This window comes from Euphorbia lathyris, chromosome 9 (assembly GCF_963576675.1).
Source record: "Euphorbia lathyris chromosome 9, ddEupLath1.1, whole genome shotgun sequence".
Classification (NCBI taxonomy): domain Eukaryota; kingdom Viridiplantae; phylum Streptophyta; class Magnoliopsida; order Malpighiales; family Euphorbiaceae; genus Euphorbia; species Euphorbia lathyris.
This window is the reverse complement of record NC_088918.1, coordinates 58571041-58591706: the sequence shown is the minus strand read 5'-3', so window position 1 is coordinate 58591706 and position 20666 is coordinate 58571041. Positions and strand designations below refer to the sequence as shown.

Here is a 20666-nt window from a genome sequence, read left to right as displayed (position 1 = left end):
AACTCAATATTACCTAAAGAAATAAAAATCCCAAGAGGACACTCGGAGAAGTCCATTCTTAATGTTGCTGACAACAAGCTGATGAAAGAGATCAGCTTAGAAAATACCTCAGCAATGTCGCATTCGTCTCAGTACATGAGCCAAAGAACTTTGCCGATGCTGAGCACGATGAATATTGGATCAATTCTATGCAAGAAGAGCTTGATCAATTCATAAGAAATGAGGTATGGGATTTAGTACCAAAACCTAGGAATCAAAAGACCATAGGAACTAAGTGGGTCTTTAGAAATAAACTAGATGAGCAAGGCAACGTAGTTAGAAATAAAGCCCGACTTGTAGCCCAAGGCTATAGTCAGCAAGAGGGCATAGACTACAGAGAAACTTTTGCACCCGTTGCTAGGTTAGAGGCTATACGTATACTGTGTGCATATGCTAGCTATATGAATTTTAAGTTATATCAAATGGATGTTAAAAGTGCTTTTCTTAATGGCTTTATAAACGAAGAGGTATATGTTAGTCAGCCTCCAGGGTTTGAAGATCCAAAATTTCCAAACCACGTTTATAAACTCAAGAAGGCCTTATATGGCCTAAATCAAGCACCTCGTGCTTGGTATGAGAGGTTGACCAACTTCCTGCTGACCAGGAATTATGTCAGAGGCAAAGCTGACACAACCTTGTTCATCAAGAAAAAGGGTAAACATACCCTACTGGCACAAATTTACGTAGACGATATAATCTTTGGTGCTACTGACGAATCTTTATGCAAAGAGTTTAGTAAACAGATGCAAACTGAGTTCGAGATGTCTATGATGGGAGAACTCAACTTCTTCCTTGGACTTCAAATCAAGCAAGATAAGAACGGCATCTTTATTAGTCAGTCCAAATACGCCAAAGAAATGCTAAAGAAATTCGATATGGAAGATTGTAAACCCATATCAACCCCAATGGGTACTGATACTGTCCTATGCAAAGATGAGAAAGGTAAATCTGTAGATAGCAAGCTATATCGAGGTATGATTGGCTCTCTACTTTACCTTACCGCTAGTAGACCTGATATTCAGTACTCAGTATGTTATTGTGCAAGATATCAAGCTGACTCCAGGGAATCTCACCTTATAGCTGTAAAAAGAATCTTTAGATATTTGTAGAGCTCAGTTAATGCAGGTTTATGGTATCCAACCTCAAATGACTTCACACTCATTGGATACACTGATGCTGACTATGGATGAGATAAGCTAGAGCGTAAAAGTACTTCGGGAGGATGTCACTTCCTTGGAAGCTGTGTAGTATCTTGGTTCAGCAAGAAGCAGTCATCAGTTGCCCTGTCTACAACTGAAGCTGAGTACGTAGCTGCTGGAAGCTGTGTTGCTCAAGTCCTATGGATTAAGCAACGGCTTGAGGATTATGGAGTCAAAACGGAAACAATTGAAGTCAAATGCGACAACAAAAGCGTCATTGACCTATCTAAAAATCCAATCCAACACAGTAGGATGAAGCATGTCAGCATAAGGCATCACTTCATTAGAGATCATGTACTCAAGGGTGAGATCAAACTGACCTACGTTCCAACAGATGAACAGCTTGCGGATATCTTCACCAAGCCTTTGGCTCGTGAACAATTCAACATACTAAGGGAAGCTATCGGTATGTCTAATCCTCTTCAATAATACTATGTGCTTAATTGAATGATGAGTGATTACCATGCTGAGTGACTATGTGCTAAATTAGTAACTTCTACATGCTGAGCTTAATATGCGTTATAGAAAATCACCCTATGCTGAGTAAGACATACATGTTGTGTGATTATTCTAGGCTGAGTTACTAAAGCAGTATGAAAAACCCCCTACGTAAAAACTATGCACTCAGTACCACAAAACGATTAATATTCTAACAAACTGAGTAAAAATCACTTGCCCAATTAATGCTAGCACACGTGCCATAAATAGCCACCTAGGGTAACGTAATCGCAATAATAAAAACGCGCCGAACATGTCATAAATGCCAGGATCTTTGTCGATTGATCATCTCGAGGTAAAACGGCTAGTTCAACGAATAGGATCAATTCGAACTTCTATAAATAGTGGAAGAATTCCCACTTATCTCTCTCTACGCTTGAAATTTCTGGAAATCAATCTCTTTCTCTCTCAAAATCCCAAACCTCTCAAAGATTTCTAAGAATCATGTCTAAGAACTCATAAAACCTCTCCGGTGCTGGTTCCGACAAAAACCACTCCGATGAAAATCCCAAAACTCAAGAACCTGGTCAGCATGACCAAACTCCGAACAAAAGCTCTCATGCTGACTTGGCTGCTTCATCGAAAAGGAAACAAAAATAGGATAAGGGAAAGAAACCATTGGAACGTACCTAATCCCTGGTTTACAGCAGTGTAAGGGGATACAAAGTTGACCACTCCCGCTGGTTCTCGAAGGGATTTGTGGAAGCCGAGCAACCCTTCTGTGAATGGATCTCAAAGAACGGCTGGACCGAGCTGTTCTCGATTCGCGAAGCCACCTACTCGGAGTTAGTAAAGGAGTTCTACACTAACCTAAGAGCTGCTGATGACAACCGGGACTACATGGTCACCAAGGTTCAAGGAAAAGATATCTTCATCAATCCTTCTTACCTTGCCTCACTGCTAAAATTAAAAAACGAAGGAGCCAAACTTAGAAAATCAGGTGACCAGGACAAAATTGATTATCCCGCTAGTTTTTGCAAACCTGCCGGTCATATCGGGGAAATCTCTAGCACATCCATGGGTCGGAATCAGAAGATGGCCCACTATATACTGACCAACTTCCTCTTCCCAAAAATCAATGATGCGTCCTCAACATCCAACTTCGAGCAATGCTTTATATGGCATATGCTGACCTATCAGCCGATCAACATGCCGATCTTTCTCATCGGTGGTTTCCAGCGAAGTACGGGTACCCTTAGATTAGGCTCTCTAATCACCAGGATCCTCAAAGACCACCAAGTAAACTTAGTGGAGGAAATTAACGTCTGGGGCATAGAAATCACAGCTGCTGTATTGTTTGGTCTTGCCTTCGATCAACCAATAGGGCCTAAGAAAGGAAAAGGAGCCGCAATTGAAGGTCAAGATCCGCAAAAAGAGAAGAAACCTGCTAACCGCACTCGGCATGATAAAAAGAGGAAAGCTGACCAGGCAGCTAAAGACATTAACACAGTTCCAAAGAAGCTGAAAATTGTGTCAAGGGGAAAGAAGGCTGAAGCTGAGCGAAGTCAGGAAGAACCTAAGTCAGCTGAGAAAAGAAAAAGGCAAGATGAGCCTGAAGAAGAAAGTGAAGAGACTCCAGATCAACCTCTGCTGAAGAAGAAGAATTCTGGTTTGCAACCTATTGAAGCTGCTCCTCTTAACCTGATAGTAACTCCTGACTCCCATTTTGTGAGAAGTCAATGCATTGATCTCGAAAGACCACCCACTGACCAAGAGGAAGAAGAATTTGAAAATCTCGGGGGACAGGTTGATGCTGAGGAGCAAGAACATGTTGAGCAAACTGAGACAGCAAATGTTGAGCAACATGAGGAAGTGGATGATGAGCCAACAATAGGTGCTGTGCATGAACAGATAGTCAATACTGAGATGGTTGAAGAGCAAGTTGAGCCTACAGCAAAGGAACATGCTGACCTGGGGGCACATTCACTTTCTGACTCTCTTGATTCTATTCAAGCTGACCCCTCTCCTCCTAAGGCTAAGAAATTGAGAAGGCTTAAGAAAAAGGCTCAGAAGTCGCCAATTATTGATCTTTTGGGTGATTCTCCTCTGCGGGATCCCATTACTGACCTATCAGATATGCAGTTCCAGTTCTTCTCGAATCCCACTGAGCCTTCTCCAACGGAACTTCAGAAAAATCAAGCCTCTGTTACTCATCCTGAGGCACAAGCCAAGTCTCCGGAAAATCCAATTCCTACCGAGCAAGAGCTCGAAGTCCAAGCTGCTCCAAGTAAAAAGCATGCTAAGGAAAACCCTGCTCAGCCTGAGTTACCTCCTCCCTCAGCAACTCCAACCAACACTAAGCAGGTCAATATCTGTGATGATCCACCTCCTTCACATCCAATATCGCAGTATGTTGAGCAGTCAGTTCCTGCTGCTAATCAAAGTCCAGTTGTTACCCAAGCTGGCCCTCTGCTTCCACCAGATTTTCGGCAACTGAGTCAATTCCTGAAACAACATATGCCTATCTTCATGCTACTGAGTCCGGACGTCGCATTATTGACTCCGCTCAAACCATTCTTCAGGATTTGAATACTTCTCATGCCGATGCTGCTGGGTCTGCTAATATTGAGTCACCCCAAATCTCATCTATCACTCAGCTCCTCAATGAGATCAAGGGTCTCAAAGATTTGGTAAGTGTAATGGCAACGGTCCAAACACAGCAACCCAAGCAAGAATCCATCATCAAGCTGGCCGAACTGCAGTTACTGATGGTGAATCACTTGAATTCCCTTCAAGGCCAAATTAATACTCTTTCTGCGGTCAACACGGGCTATGCTACCTCTGTTGAGTTGAATTAACATTTTGCCAAGTTGAATTCTGAGCTGACCGGCACTCGCGAGCTAATCTCCTCAACTTCTCAATGTTCTGAAGGCCTTGAACCTCATCATTAGCCCCATTGAATGTTGGTTACTATAGCACTGTCGTCGTTTCAAATGCCCGGAGACACCTATATATACCTGTTTTTTTTCTTTTTACCTGCATTATTTCTCTCCCAAACCTCTGCTACAATTTTCTTTTGGCTTCAGCTCCTTCGGCGATCTTATCCTTTTTCGACCAAATAAGTGCATCAATGTTTCTCCTTTTTATTTTATCTTCTTTTTGTTATTGATCCCTCTAACGAACCTAGTTCTAGTAAACCCAAAAAACCCATGTTAAAAAATCTAAAAACTTTGAGCAATTTTCTTTTATAGGCGCCTTTTCTTTGACTAACCTCACTTCCAAATACCCTGAGTATAGCCGTTTGGAAGCGGTGCTACCTAGTGAGGACCAGGTTATAACCCAATGGTCATATCAACTTTTACAAGATATTTCTGGCGCAAGGGGTTAGACTTCCTTTTTCTGATGGTATTGTGAATGTTTTGAACGAGTTTGATCTCTGCCCTACTCAAATCTCGTAGAATGGTTGGCTTGACTTGCTCTCCATAGTTAACATTTGTGATGACATTGAGGTTATTATAGAGGATGAGAGAACTATTCTAGAGGGGGGCAGTAGAGGAATGTGTTTTGAGCCTCAAGTTCCTTTGGGGGAGGACCTAGGAGTTGTTCCAAAGGGACCGTCCCCTGTCGAGATTAAGGCTCTGATTTCAACACGCGTCTAGGGACTTAAGGTTGTTCGCGAGCACAATAAGAGGAAGGCGCATGTCGTGGAAGATGCTTATTCCAGCCTATTAAGGAAGAAGGCTCGACCTTCTGAGGTGTCCTGGGGCAAAAAAGATGCAGAGGCTACTCCTGAGGATGGCCCCTTGACTGTCGAAGAAGAGGTCCAATTTGCTCAGTTTGTTTCTTTTTATATTCATTGGAAGTTCTTTTTAATTTGTTGTTTCTTCTCCTTAGTTTTGGGCCTGATACGATGGACAAGATCAGATTACTCTAACAAACCCCAAATTACCTATTGCGTGTTTCTGTCTTATTTTGTTTTAACATCTGGCCTATTTTATTCAATAAAAGAAAAAAGTTTGTAATACTTAATAACATTTTTATCCATTAATTTTTTAGTATTTTATTCTAGATTCGCCAATTTTTTTTTTTTTTTTTTTTTTTTGAAGAAGGCAATAAACATATTAAATGTAGCAGAAAGCATGGAATGATTATCGGAAATAAATGTGAAGAAATAAAGAAATAATAAAAGCATAGAAAAGAGGAATGGTTTTGAGAAGGGAGGGTTTGGATGTAGCAGATGGTATGGTATAGTTATGGGGTTGTTCATCATATTAACTCCTCTTCACCTCCTTCCTACTAGCTATACAGCTTCTTTTTTTATTCATTTATGCCCTCCTTCCCAGAAAAAATAAATAAAAATAAAAATAGGCACAAACAGTGTTTAAGAATAAGACCGTCTAATTGCTTAGGTTTCATTTAAACGATCAAAATCATAAATTCATTCCGATTTTTCTCGCCTAGACCTTAAGGTGTTTTTTGGTCCGCCTAAGGACAGTCTAGAAGCCGTCTAGACAGCGATCAAAACAAAAAAAAATCATTATTATTTTGATTTTTTTTCTTCATTATAATTCTCTTTTGAATATTTTCACATGATTTTTGATAAATTTTGTTTATTTTGTTTATTTAATTGTATTGTCTATTTGTTCTATGATATAATTAAAAACTTTCAGGACACAATTTTATAGTTTTGGGTTAATTATACAATGGTTAAGTAATTTATTAGTCCATATATTTTGACAAAACACACTGTTTAGTTCATGTATTTTTTAAAACACACGGTAAAGTCCCTAACGTTTTTCTCGGTGAACTATTTAGTTTCTAACGTTTTTCTCGGCGAACTGTTTAGTCCATCTCATTAGACTTTCATGAAGATTCTGTTAGTCAATATGGATTTGCGTTCTTTTTTTCCTTTATTTTCCTTTCCTTTAAACTTTAATGCATCTGAAATCAACTTTAAGTGTTCTTCTTCTTGATTTTCTTCTTAGTCGTTCAAATTCGTAAGCATTGGGTCTGTTCTTTTTCTTGTTCTCCATACAAATAGCTTTTTCTTCTAAATTGGATTTCCTCTTCTGAAGTTTAAAGGTAAATAGTAAAGGGTAATATAGTCATTTCCGAAGTCATAAACGGTAAAAAATCTAACAAACAGACGGAAGGACTAAACAGTTCACTGAGAAAAAGATTAGGGACCTTACCATGTGTTTTTTAAAATACAGGGACTAAACAGTGTGTTTTGTCAAAATATAGAGACTAATAAATTAATTACTCTTATATTATTTATGAACATTATTTTTACTTGTTTGAGTTGTTTTAATGATATTTCCATTGAAATATTTTTGTGACATATTTATAAGGATATATGCTATTAATATACCTGATTTTCATATTAAATCATTTTTATATTGTTAATTTTATAGTATAATATATATTTTAATTGTATTTATATAAAAAAATATAAAAATACAAATTTGATTAATCCCTTGTTAATCCTCAAATATCATATCTATCGAGCTAGCGTTTTTTACAACTTTTGAGCCTCTTGATTATTTGGACATATTAAGCCAATGATATTTTTTTTTTATCATATTAAGAACTTATTTGCTAAATTAGTTAGTTGTTAACATCTATTAGAGTTAAGAATTAATTATTCATTCATTTGTATTTGAGATTATATTTTTTTTACTGTTCAAAACAAAGTTTTAATAAATTTTCTAAAGTTATACATATTAAAAAAATTAGGATAATTAATTTATTAGTTCCTATATTTTGACAAAATACACTGTTTAGTTCCTGTATTTTAAAAAACACATGATAAAGTCCCTAACCTTTTTCTGATGAACTGTTTAGTCCCTAACGTTTTTCTCGGTGAACTGTTTAGTCTCGGCCGTTAGACTCTCATGGAGATTTTGTTAGTCAATTTGGACTTGTGTTCTTCTTTTCCTTTATTTTCCTTTCCTTTAAACTCTAATGCATCTGAAATCAACTTTGAGTGTTCTTCTTCTTGATTTTCTTCTTAATCGTTCAAATTCGTAAGCATTGAGTCTGTTCTTTTTCTTGTTCTCCATACAAATAGCTTCTTCTTCTAAATTGGATTTCATCTTCTAAAGTTTGAAGGTAAATAGTAAAGGGTAATTTAGTCATTTCCTAAGTTATAAACGGTAAAAAATCTAACAAACAGACAGAAGGACCTTACAATGTGTTTTTGAAAATACAGAGACTAAACAGTGTGTTTTGTCAAAATATAGGGACTAATAAATTAATTACCCAAAAAATTAACTGTTAAAAATATCATTTAAAAAAATTTGTTAAAAATACAAATTTTAAATACAAGTAAAATGAATCATATTTATTAATAGAGTTTTATATTCAAAACGAACTTTTATTATCGCACAAAGCTTAATATGATAAAAAAAATAATGAATTCAGTATATCCAAATAAAATATTAAAGATTTAATGCATAAAAAATAAAAAACTAGAACCTCATAATGTTTTTTGCATTTTTTTTATAAAGTGCAAAAGTACTCATAACTTTCGTAGTCATGAGCAATTTAAACCCCAACATTTAATGTAATTTTATCTCTATCATTGACAATCAAAAGTAATTTTTATCTCTAATGTAAGGAACATGTTTAATAGAGTGATGAGTTGACAAGTTGGATCAATTTCAGATATAATTATAAAACATATATATTTTGTCATTATCATGCACTAGTTATCCATCAATTGGTTTTTAAAAAAAAATATTTGACATTTTTTATGATTTAATAATAAAATTGGAGATTAATAATTTTGAATTCGACGAATTTTTTAGATTTTTTGTCAAATTCATACAAAATACGGTATATATATTTTTTTGCTCATGTCTATTCATATACGTGTGGTTCATTACTAATGAGTGATAAAATGACGTACATATGAAATTTAGATGACACCATTCATCACTGAGAAGACAGTTTTATAAATTATTTATTAAATTGACTCAAATTGCTAACTTTAGAGATAAAATTGGTCCGATTAGATATTTTTGCTGTTTTTTTTTTTTTTTTTTAAGTTTGCCTTTTTTTTTTAATTAATATTAAAATTATATCCCCCAGCCACGCAGTACTTGCTTTAAATGGTGGGTGACATTAATTACGTTAGCTAGTATTCCACAAAATATCATTTAGAGAAGTTGGCTAATTAATTTCTCATTAATTATGTGGTCAACTAAGTACCAATTCATCACTACAAAATCGGTTCTTGTGAATTCACAACTAAGTATTTATTTGTTGTTGCATTATCCTAACATTTCATAATTCTTCTAAAGAATAATAAAAAAAAGAGTTTTTTTATAATTTATTTGATTTTTCGGTTTGAAGATCATCAAATGTTCTTTAGATGGATCGAGAATCGTCAGATACCCTATAGGTGGATCGAGGATCGTCAGACACCTTTAAGTGAATCATCTTTCAATTAAAGTTTTAAGCGTACTCAAACTCGAAATATAACTTAAACGACTTGAAGTCTTTAACCACTCAAGACAATCTTAATTGCTAAAAAAAACAACTCTTCTAATTATATATAAAACAAAAAGAAAATTAAAATTTAATTACATCTGAACCTATACCTTAAAAGTGAATTAGATCATTAATTAGGTCTTCAATTATATTAGTGAATTACGTTTAATAATCTTCTAAAATTATCAATTAGATCACTTACATATATTGGCACCGTTAATCAGATCCCTTTTATATAATTAAATTTGATTCGGTTATTTTATATTTTTAATTCAGTTTGGATGGCAAATGATATATACAACCCTAAGGGTTGTATATAAGCATTAATTATCCATATATTTTCTTATATTTTCTATAAAAAAAGGAGATTTATTTGTATTGAAAATATAATAATATATTATGACAAATGCATTTAAATATTTAAACATTAAAGTATCAACAAATTTTATGTATTGAAACACAAAATTAACATTAATAACAAGAATTTTGAGGTTTTTATTTACAGCCCTAAGGGCTGTAAATATCGGAACCCTTATTTTATAATATTTTAGATTTTGATTCAATTGTAGTAAAAAAAATTCAAATTAAACTGAACCATAATTAATATATTATACTAAAATATTATTTTTTAGATGTATATATAACATTTATTTGAATTGAATTTAGCCTATCTTCTTTTTTTTTTATTAAAACTAAACTCATAAAATAAACTGAATCGAATAAATCTAAAAATATAATATAACCGAATCGGTAATTAAAACTAAAAATATTATAAAAAACTGATAAAACGAACCAAAAATATATTTAAAAAACGAACAATTTTTTTTTTATTTCAATGGAGTGAAAGATTGAACTAATGGGCATCGAATTGATAATCTAGGGGATCTAATTAGCTACGAAGGTAACCAGAAACAGTTGCAACGGCTGCATCTGTGATTCTACGAATCATATCGTCGGAGATGTGTAGGAATGTACATGAATTTGAGGTCTCTTTTAGTGGTTACTGTTAAAAAAAGGAATGTCTTTTTTTTTTTTTTTGAAACTAAAAGGAATGTCTTATTAGTCCACATATATTATGATAATTTGTGTGATATCACTACTTAATTAAAGATTTGGAGGAGGTAATCTATTTTTCCAACTTAAAACAAATCCACATCTATCTCTCAAGATTTCTCTTTTCTTTTTCTCTAAAAAAATTTAGGGGGCTTTTATTTTTTAGGCTTTTTTATTATTTTACCTCAATTATGTTTTTTTTTTTTTTTTGCTTTTCACCTTATTTGGAATTTATATCACATCACTGGATTATTTTTTGTTTGATTTGCATCTCTCACTCATATTGTTTTTAATTTCTTTTAGTACGAGTAAAAGTAAAAGTGTTTCATCTTAACAACTTAGAGCCGGTGAAACAAATAATTTACGTGATTTTGGTGGGATCAATATCTTTCTATATATTTGGATTTGTGAGAAATGTTGGTATTGCATTCAACTTAGTGATTTATTTATTTTTCTTTTAGATTTGAATTTTATGGATGTTTTGTCCTTTTTCTTTTGTAAATTTTATACTAGTTTAGCTTAAATTTATATCATAATTTATTTTTGCTATGTTTATTTCTCGAATGATATGTATTTTCATAAAAAAAAAATTATAATTTTTTTTAGAGGAAGTTGGTTCCGTTCATTCTCCTTTAGGGTCTGCTTGGATTGAGGTTAGTGGAGATTAATTAAAGGGAGATTATTTTTGTAGCCTTGCTTGGGAAGGAGTTTAAATGGAGGTTTTTTTTCTAACCTTGCTTAATCTTGCTTGGGAAGGAGTTTAAGTTTAAATGAAGGTTAAATGAGGGTTAAATGGAGGTTCAAAAACCTTCAATTTCAGTCCCACCAAATTGGTGGGATCTGGAGGTTCTCTAACCTCCCCCCTCCCTTCCCCTCCTTTTAATTAACCTTATGAAACTTTCATCCAAGCAGACCAGGAATCAAAATCCTATAAATCAATGAATACGAGCTAAAAAAGATAAAAAATCTATATTAATCTTAATATTTTTCTATTTTTTAGAAGTTGGTTCCATTTATTCTCCTCTAGAAATATTTTTTTAATTAATACAAATAAATTCAAATAATTTTTTTTATAAATCAACTTAATTCTACAAGTTATATTAATTAAGATTCATCTGATTCTACTGAAAAATTAAAATATAAAAATAGTTTATATATATATATATATATATATATATATATATATATATATAATTAAATAAGTCAACTTGTAAAGCATAATAAATATTAATCCTAAAAATAAAAGGTCAAAGAATTTAGGAAGTTGATATTAAAATTTGAATTAAGTCTATTAATTTGAGGTACTAAGTTGATGAGTATTAATTAGGAGTCTACTTAGACAAAATCTAACAAATATAAAAAAAAAAAAAAAAAAAAGTAGGAAAATTTGTTTTGGGGATACCATGCAGGTTGGGATGGGCGCTGTCTTAAGAGATGAGGATGGAAGGTTTGTTGCTGCGAGAACCGCAACTGTGGTTGGATTACCGAGTGTGAGGCTATGACACTCTTTTCGGCGCTGAAATGGGTGACGGAGGAGGGATATAGTCAGGTGGTTTCTGAGTCGGATGCGAAATCTGTGGTTGATGCTATTAATTCCAGAACTGATGATGTATCGGAGTTTGGCTCGTTGGTGTCTTGTTGTCGCTCTCTTCTTCTTAACAGCAATTATTCTGTTTGTTTTGTAAGGCGACAAGCGAATGAGGTGGCTCACTCTTTAGCGAAGTCCTCTCGTTCTTATTTTTGTCCCATGTTTTTTGATGTTGTTCCGTTTTTTTTACAATCTGTACTTAACTTTGATTGTCCAGTAGAGACTTATTAATTGCATTCTTTTCGGAAAAAAAAAAAAAAAAAAAAAAGTAGGAAAGCAGAAATAGGGTATGAAATATTGAAAAAACAAAATGGTTGACATTGAATATTTAGGAAAAGGTTGAGAAGAAGGATATAAAAAGCTATAAATGGAGGAAGCAAATACATACCTGTAAACTTCATGCATTTGTTTCCTTCTCTATATAATAAGTATCAGCTACCTTTGCAGTTCATCTGTTTTTCCATTCTCTCTTTTACATATACATTCTGAGATATTTTACAAAAAATACAAAAAAAAATGAGCATATTTTCATTGATAACAGGAAGAGCTGGTCCAAGTGGGTTTGGATCAGCTTCTACTGCTGAAGATGTTACTCGTGGCGTTGATGCTTCCAATCTTACTGCTATTATCACCGGTTAGCTACCCTTCTTCCCATTAGTATGTTATCGGAGTCTCGGGTCCCAAATTAGGAAAATTTATTAAGATGTGTCTCTGTTGTACACGCTTGTTGTGGGATGCGATAAAACATAAGTTTTTGGTTGAAAATGGGTTTGCTGAACTGTTTTTTACAGTAAGTCAGAATGATATTTCTAAACAATCCAGCAAATGGAAATTAAAGGACAAGTACTTATCTTAATATGGTTTTGATTTTTGTGGTGATTTCCTCACTTTTATTTACATATATCAATTTCAAGTGGAAGAATGTCTCTTCCCCTTTTTTTCTTGTTTGATTCATATAGTACTATGCTAGCTGTTACATGTAGAAACAATGTATAATAAGGAAACATTATACATTAACTCAATCGTTCTGTCTTTAAAACTAGCCCTTCAACCTTGTACTTCGGTTCATCCATCATGTCCTACACATATGGGATAAAATGTGTTAATTTGATTTAACACGTAACACTTTGATCTAATATCAGGTAGATATAGTCCGTTTTAGTCAAAGTTCTGTTTTTTTTTTTTTTTTTTTTGTTAGCACCATCTCTCAGAATCAAAGTTAAACCACTTTAAAGTGATCCACATGTATTGAAAACAAACTGTACTAATATTATCTAGCCACCACATTTTATTTCTGACGTGGGATTCAGTTCATTTCTTCCCGTTATCGCCATGTTTTAGGATTGTTCCTTGATTAGAACTTCAATCCAGACACTTTTCATACATTCTATTAACTTATAATTTTGATGCAGGTGGAGCAAGTGGGATTGGGCTGGAGACAGCAAGAGTGTTAGCTCTAAGAAAAGCTCATGTGATTATAGCAGCAAGGAATATGAATGCTGCAAATGAGGCTAAAAGAGTGATTCTAAAACAAGATGAGAAAGCTCGTGTTGATGTTATGAAATTGGATCTAGCCTCCATTAGATCTGTCAGGGAATTTGCTGATAAGTTTCTTAAGCTTGATCTACCACTTAACATCTTAATGTAATCATCATCTCTCTCAACCACTTTAATTAAAAGAATAACTTCCAAATTTACCCTTAACGTTTTTTAGAAAAAGTACAAATATACCCTTTATCGTTTCCAACTTGAAACCTTTTTAGACTCCAACAACGGTAAGGGATGGTTCCGCTCTTTATCTTCATCTGTTGAGTGTTGATTGCACCCCAACAGATGGAGAGTTGAGCGCTCTATCATTATCCGGCCAAAAGTTGCTTCATGTTGGAAACGTTGAAAATAAAATTTTAGGATTTCTTCTTTCAGGGGTATATATGTACTTTTTTTTAAAAGGAGAAAAATTGGAGTTATACCTTTAATGAGTAAATTAATAAGGTGATTAATTATGGGTGGCAATGTGATTAATATGCATTGAATTAAATATAGAAATAATGCTGGAATAATGTTCTGCCCCTACCAAGTCTCTGAAGATGGGATAGAGATGCAATTTGCTACAAACCATATAGGTAGGTGAAAAGTGTAAATTTCCTCATTAATAATAGGTGTGGTGTGGGGGGTACCTCTTATTATTAATTGTTTTCATATCTATTTTTGCAGGCCATTTTCTGTTGACCAATCTTCTATTAGATAAAATGAAAGAGACTGCAAAAATCTCTGGTGTTGAGGGCAGGATTGTCAATTTGTCTTCTATTGCCCATATCCATACTTACAAAGGTGGAATTCTATTTGATGATATCAATAAGAAGAGGAGGTATAAATTAATTTATTTCATTATTTACAAAGTTTGCTTGATTTTCTTAATTAACCATTGATTGAATTTTATTTTATATTGTAGTTATTCTGATAAAAGAGCATATGGGCAATCCAAGCTGGCCAACATACTTCATGCCAACGAGCTTAATCGTCGATTTCAAGTATGTTACATATAACTAATGATTTTTTTAATTAAATTAGATGTTTAAAACTAACTAATTTAGCTTAATGCGACTAATGATGAGCTGTTTAATGTATTGAAATAAAAGATCAGGGCTTAATCCACAAAATCGGAATGATCAAAAGACTCGAAATGTTTTTTCCCTTCCAATTTCTATTAATGTTCAAAATCTGATACATGAGCTTAAACTTTTAGTGTAAAATAGTTAATTTGGACATATGCAGGAAGAGGGTGTGAACATGACAGCCAATGCAGTTCATCCAGGGCTAATTATGACTCCTCTCATGAGATACTCACCCTTTCTAATGAGTAACTTCCTATACTATTTCTACATTAAAACTTGTGCAAACAAATAATTTTAATAACTTATTAATATGGTGTTGCAGAATTATTGAAAGCTTTTAGCTATTTCCTATGGAAGACTGTACCCCAGGTAAAAAAAAAAAAAAGAATCTCCTTCTAGTCTTGATACATTTTGGGATGAAATTAAACCCGAGTTTTGAGAAATTTTAGTATACGTCTGATTCATCACATCATTCGTACGTCAAGCGAATAATTTGATACTGAAATTGATGTGAACAGGGAGCAGCTACGACATGTTACGTGGCGATACACCCAAGTTTGAAAGGTGTGAGTGGGAAGTATTTTGTGGACTGCAATGAGATTAAAGCAAGCAGCTATGGTAGAGATGAATTGCTGGCTAGAAAATTATGGGATTTCAGCAACAAACTCATTACCTCTGCTTCTAAACCATTACATTAAATTAATTATATATGCTACTCTTATCTATGCTTTTGCATTAAGCAATGGGATGAGCCATAAGCTACATATATATACTTACAATTAAACTTGGTGTGATTTGTATTCAGCTATTATTTATTTCTTCTAATGTAATGTAATGTAATGGGAGATTAATATATTATATATTAATTAATTAATTAATTCAGATTATATGGAAATTATACACATCATGTTATGATTAATATTTTAAACCGATTTAGGCTATACTTACTTTGTTTTTAACAAAGTAAGTCTTACTTTGTTTTTACCACCATTCGATGAGCTTATTTTGTTAAAATCCACTATCATCCAATGGTGAAAAAAACAAAATAAACCTTATTTTGTCAAAAACAAAATAACCATGTGGAAATGTAGTAATTGTAGGTTTAATTAGTATCAAGGATTCTTATTATTTTTTCTATGTGAAATTGTTTAAATCATAATAAATATAAGATATAAATAGAGGAGAAAAAGTAGGTGGGAGATTTTCCTTTTGAACAATAGACCTAGGCTACGAAGCTAGTTGGTTCATATGGATGTTGGTCAGACACTTCACAGGCATCCATTAGAAATTAGTGTAACAGAATATAACAAAAACGCAACCGTTTTTAGTCTAACGGCTAGTTTAGGATTAGAGTCTTTGTAAGCCACGTGTAAAGTATAAACAGACTATTAGCTTCATGGCAACATTTGATAGGATTAAAATGATTAAGTTATATAAAGATTGTAGTATATTTATGTGTATTTCTAATATTTGTATATATTATTATATTGAACTTTTGGAATAAATTAAATACAATTGTATATTTCCAATATTTACATTAATAGGTTTTATTATATTTAAAATTTCAATGTAATAATAAATGTAAATAATACACTAATAAATATAAATATACTATTCTATTAAATGCTAATATACAGCCCTAAAGGCTGTATATATCATTATCCTTTTTTGTTTTATAGAATGATAAGTATTTTTATATAAAAAAAATTGAGGAAGTTGGTTTCGTTCATTCTCCTTTAGAAATATAAATCAATGAATGTGAGCTAAAAAAAAATAAAAGATCTATGTTAAACTTAATTTTTTTCTATTTTTTAGGAAGTTGGTTCCATTCATTCTCCTTTTAGGAATATTTTTTTATTATTACAAATAAATAATAAACTGTTTGTTTTTTTACAGTAAATATGTTTTTTATGGGAAAATTACACAGAAATTCTTGTTTTAAAAACTATTTACAATTATGTTAAGTCATAATTTTGGATTGTGCCAAACTAATAAATTCACTATTTTTAATCTATTTTAAAAACTAGAGTTTATAAATTAGGGTCTAGAATATATTGTTGAAGGTTTTAGAATTTATGAATTAGAATTTGGAATTTTTAAATTGTGATGTACAATTATACTTTATTTGTTATATAAGTAAATAATGACATATTCAGAATTAAGTTTAAGTTTGATAATCTGATTTAGCTGTAATTTTATCGTTAGTTATGATATTTATGTAGGAAGCTTTTTTTTTATCCCATCTTCGCATGTCAAATCCGCAGGGTAACAAAAAAAACCCAAAATTGGAAATTTTTTTATTTGTGCCCTAAACATGTAAATAAAATGAAAAGAATTACCTTAAATGTTATCAAAATAGTTAGGTGTTAACATTTAGGTAAATAATTATAAGGTCCATATGTTTTTATCTAATACACTAGTCAGTTCCTCTTTTTACAAATAATTATATAGTTTCTCAGTTTTTATTTTCGTCAGCTCTTTAGTCATTATGTTTGAGTCAATGGTCAAACTATACTAAAAAAAATTTTAAATACCAAAATTACCCTTTAATCTATATTTTAATAATAAACATATTATATTTTTCCTATTTTATGTTTTTTTTTCTCTTTTTTCTATATAATCATATTCTCTCCTATATTAAGTAATTAATTTATTAAGTTTTATATAATTATAGAACTTTAATTTAGTAACGTAAAATTTATTGACTAAAAAAATAAATGAAAAATATTTCAAAAATTATTAAAATAGAAGTAAAACTATACAAAATTATAAAAAATAATATTTATTTATCTCTAATAAATTTTATGAATCAACAAATAGAATCTGATTTTTTTAAGTTATCGAAAATTTATAATAATATTAATTTTAGTATTAAAATATTATATTAAAAAATAAAAATTTAAGAGAATAAATAATATATATTTTTTATAATTAGTATATATAAGCATATACCAATTTTAGTGTATATATTTCAAAACATTATTAAAACTATTTAGATTAAATTTGGGGTAAATTACATACGTGGTGTACAACCTTTGCCTATTTTAATACTTTGGTGTACAACCTTCAATTTTGCACACTAAAATATACAACCTTTTGGTGACCTCTCACTAAAGTGTACAACAGGTAATTGTGACCGGTCAACCCGAAGTCAACGCGCCACCTCAATAATTTAACTTTTCTAAAAATAAAAAATTAGCCTAATAAATATAAAATTACTTTTATATCCTTTATAAAATCATCTTCTTCAACCTCCGCCCTTATTTTCTTTGTACTCCATTTTCAAAAATTATTTCTCTCTCTTCAATCGTATACTTGTTTTCTTTGTACACCATTTTCAAAAATTATTTCTCTCTCTAACTTTCATCTCTCTCATTCTCTCTCTAACTCTCATCTCTCTTTTATTTTCTCTCTCATCACTTCTCTCTTTAACTCTTCCATCTCTCTAGGGGTAATTTTGTACTTTCATCTAAAAAACAAATGGAATGACTAAAGAGTTGATTACCTTAAGGGGTGTTTGGTTACCTACTTTTCACTTCATGTTTGTCTTTTCACTTTAAATGCCAGAGTTTTAGGTGTTTGATTAGACATCTCATGTTTCCCTTTTACAGTTGAAAAGTACCCCATCTGTTCGATAATATTTGTCTTTTAAGGTTAAATCACACAAATTAAGAAATACAATTAATATTAACTAAAAGACTTTATTACCCTTTTATTAATTGCATCCATTAATTAATTTTTATCTATTCCTAAAGTAAAAAGGCAATTTAAATAGGGGTATATTTGGTAAAACATCAATTAATATACATTGATTGTATCAAAACGTCAAACATTATGGAACAAAAAAAATTCTCTAGAAAAATAAATATTAAGGAACGGAGGGAGTAGGTTTTTATAAAAGCAGTGAATCCCTGCTTTTTGGAAAAACATAATTTTCAAAAGATATTAAACAGGAACAGCAAACAACAAGAATCTTATAATAACATGATAGACTTACTAATTTGTTATGTAAAAACATGAATACTTTATAATTATTTACCCTAACATTTAATCCAAAGTGTTACTATTTTCGTATGTGTTAAATTATATTAGAATAAGATTTTTACTTTATACTTTATTCACATAGAATGTGTAAATAAAAGGCATATATGAAATTAATAAGGAAATGCATCCATAAATTCAAACCAACAATCTATTTATTTATTTATTTATTTATAATGATAAGTATTTATAGTCCTTCATCCATTGATCTATATATTGAGAGTGTAAATACAAGCCATTTATCAAATTAATTCAACAACAAACAAACAACCAGTTTTATTCCCAACCCAGAAATCATTATTTGGTCTAACACACATAAAGAAAAGAGAATTCAGTTGCAAAGATGAGGATTGGCCAAGATATAGGCTTCAACAACCTTGAAAAAGGCATTTGCCTTTTCAGCTTTAGCCTTGATTTTCTGTTCATCAATCTCACAGTTTTCCTTTGGATAATACTTGTTGCAGCTTTTTATAATGGATCCTCCATTAATGGAACCCTCCATTTTGATCTCCATTGTTATTTTTTCAATTCTTTCAATCTTTGGCTCTACTTCAATAATGCTATAGCTATGACTCAATTTTTCTTTGTCTGTAGCTTCTGTTTTTGTCTTAATATACTTGAATTCACTACCTGCATCATATATTAAACTAATATCATTAAAGTGATAATTCAAGCTCTTAAACATGCATAATGGTTTTGTTAGCGTCAGTTAGGTATAGGGGTGGGAATTGTCCGTGTTCTTTTTGTATTCGTGCTGTGTCAATTATCGGATTAGTGTCAAAAGAGTCGGCTCTAATCCTACTCAAAAAAATTGTGTCAAATCGCATCACCTGACAGGGTTAGTGTCGATTTCGTGTCATGTTTTCGGATCACATATAATTTTCTTATGTTATAGTCACGTTAAAGGATATAGGAAGATATGATAATTTTTAAATCTTTTATGTCATTTTTACATTGAGGCCGAGCTTTGGCGCAACGGTAAACGTTATTGTCGTGTGACCTAGAGGCCACAGGTTCGAGTCTTAGGAGCGGCCTCTTGCCAAATAAATTGGTAGGGGAAGGTTTGCCCCAGTACACCCTTATGATGGGATCCTCTTCGGACCCTCACTCAGCGGGAACGCGTAATGCACCGGACCGCCCTTATGTCATTTTTACATTGACATGTTAACAATGATCATCCATTAATATCATGTTGCATTTGTGTAATATGTTTACAAGTCACATATAATTTTATTATTTCTATTAGGATGACATGATGGACAATTCGAATAGTGTTTGCTAGTAATAATTTTAATTTTATTAACTTTATTAATTAAGATAACATGTAAAAACATAAAAGAATATGATAATAATTTTAAATATTCATGTTATTTACATAATTTTCACATTTGTCTGAAATTCGGTACTAGAATGGAATTAGTGACAAAATTTATATAATCAGCAACAGTAAATTTTATAGGAGAAAAAGAAAAAGGAATAATAATGTGGTAATTAAGTAATTTAATTACCTTGGGCACCAAAGGTAGTTTTCTTGATGGTGCCAGGACCTCCATTTCCTTCAAGGATTTCAACAGTGATATGAGGAGCAATCTTAGGAAGAAAAATATGATTTTCAAGGATAAAAATCTTAAACATAGTAGTTGGAGGGACTGAAGTGGTAATTTCCCTTTCAATAGTCAAAACACCCATATTTGACAAAATGAGGGGACTTATGCAATTTAAGATTAGAAAATGTGGGAAATGCAAAGGTTGAAGTGAAGTATTTATAGAATTGGATCAGCTTCCGAATTTCTTAAATAGTGGAGTATTAACTTATAATTATTTAAAGTCAAAGAATGAGATGTTGAATAGCACTATATAATTAAAATAATTAAATACCATAAAAAAATTATAATAATTAAATGAAATGAAATGGTATACTACTTCTAAATCACCAGATATGCCTTCTAAATATGAAGGAACACCTGCATGAATCATGACTCCTCTTTGGATAAGAAGTGACAGATTCATGACTACAATTTTGGGGTTTTCACATTTAATATTCTTAAAATGCGTTAATTACAACGCACTCGTATTAAATTATAACAAATGATATATACAATTCCAAAGGTTACATATAAATATTAATTCTAAAATAAAATATAATTATTTTACTAGTTTTAAATATTAACAAATTTTATTATAAAATTATTTTGGAAA

At 31.8% G+C, this 20666-nt stretch overlaps 2 protein-coding genes across 2 annotated transcripts; one reads left to right on the top strand and one right to left on the bottom strand.

Annotated features, from left to right (window-relative positions):
- Window positions 1–12198: 12198 nt before the first annotated feature.
- LOC136205230 (short-chain dehydrogenase TIC 32 B, chloroplastic) lies at window positions 12199–15308 on the top strand. The gene is made up of 8 exons (XM_065995736.1): window positions 12199–12445; window positions 13224–13455; window positions 13855–13934; window positions 14026–14179; window positions 14264–14342; window positions 14587–14671; window positions 14749–14795; window positions 14945–15308. The coding sequence occupies exons 1-8, from the start codon at window positions 12328–12330 to the stop codon at window positions 15122–15124; spliced, it is 975 nt and encodes a 324-aa protein (XP_065851808.1). The 5' UTR covers window positions 12199–12327; the 3' UTR covers window positions 15125–15308.
- A 3359-nt stretch (window positions 15309–18667) lies between these two features.
- LOC136205231 (major allergen Pru ar 1-like) lies at window positions 18668–20156 on the bottom strand. Its single transcript, XM_065995737.1, has 2 exons — window positions 19976–20156; window positions 18668–19097 (listed from the first exon to the last, which is right to left on the bottom strand). Exons 1-2 carry the CDS (start codon window positions 20154–20156, stop codon window positions 18799–18801), a joined length of 480 nt encoding a protein of 159 aa, XP_065851809.1. The 3' UTR covers window positions 18668–18798.
- Between the last annotated feature and the right edge of the window lie 510 nt (window positions 20157–20666).

What these genes read in the sequence shown, in the direction of transcription:
- LOC136205231 (XM_065995737.1), bottom strand. Translation starts at nt 20,156, where the DNA reads ATGGGTGTTTTGACTATTGAAAGGGAAATTACCACTTCAGTCCCTCCA. An exon ending in AACTACCTTTGGTGCCCAAG is followed by an intron (nt 19,098 to 19,975) that starts GTAATTAAATTA and finishes TATATGATGCAG; the next exon opens with GTAGTGAATTCAAGTATATT.
- LOC136205230 (XM_065995736.1), top strand. Translation starts at nt 12,328, where the DNA reads ATGAGCATATTTTCATTGATAACAGGAAGAGCTGGTCCAAGTGGGTTT. An exon ending in TCTTACTGCTATTATCACCG is followed by an intron (nt 12,446 to 13,223) that starts GTTAGCTACCCT and finishes ATTTTGATGCAG; the next exon opens with GTGGAGCAAGTGGGATTGGG. An exon ending in TATGGAAGACTGTACCCCAG is followed by an intron (nt 14,796 to 14,944) that starts GTAAAAAAAAAA and finishes TGATGTGAACAG; the next exon opens with GGAGCAGCTACGACATGTTA.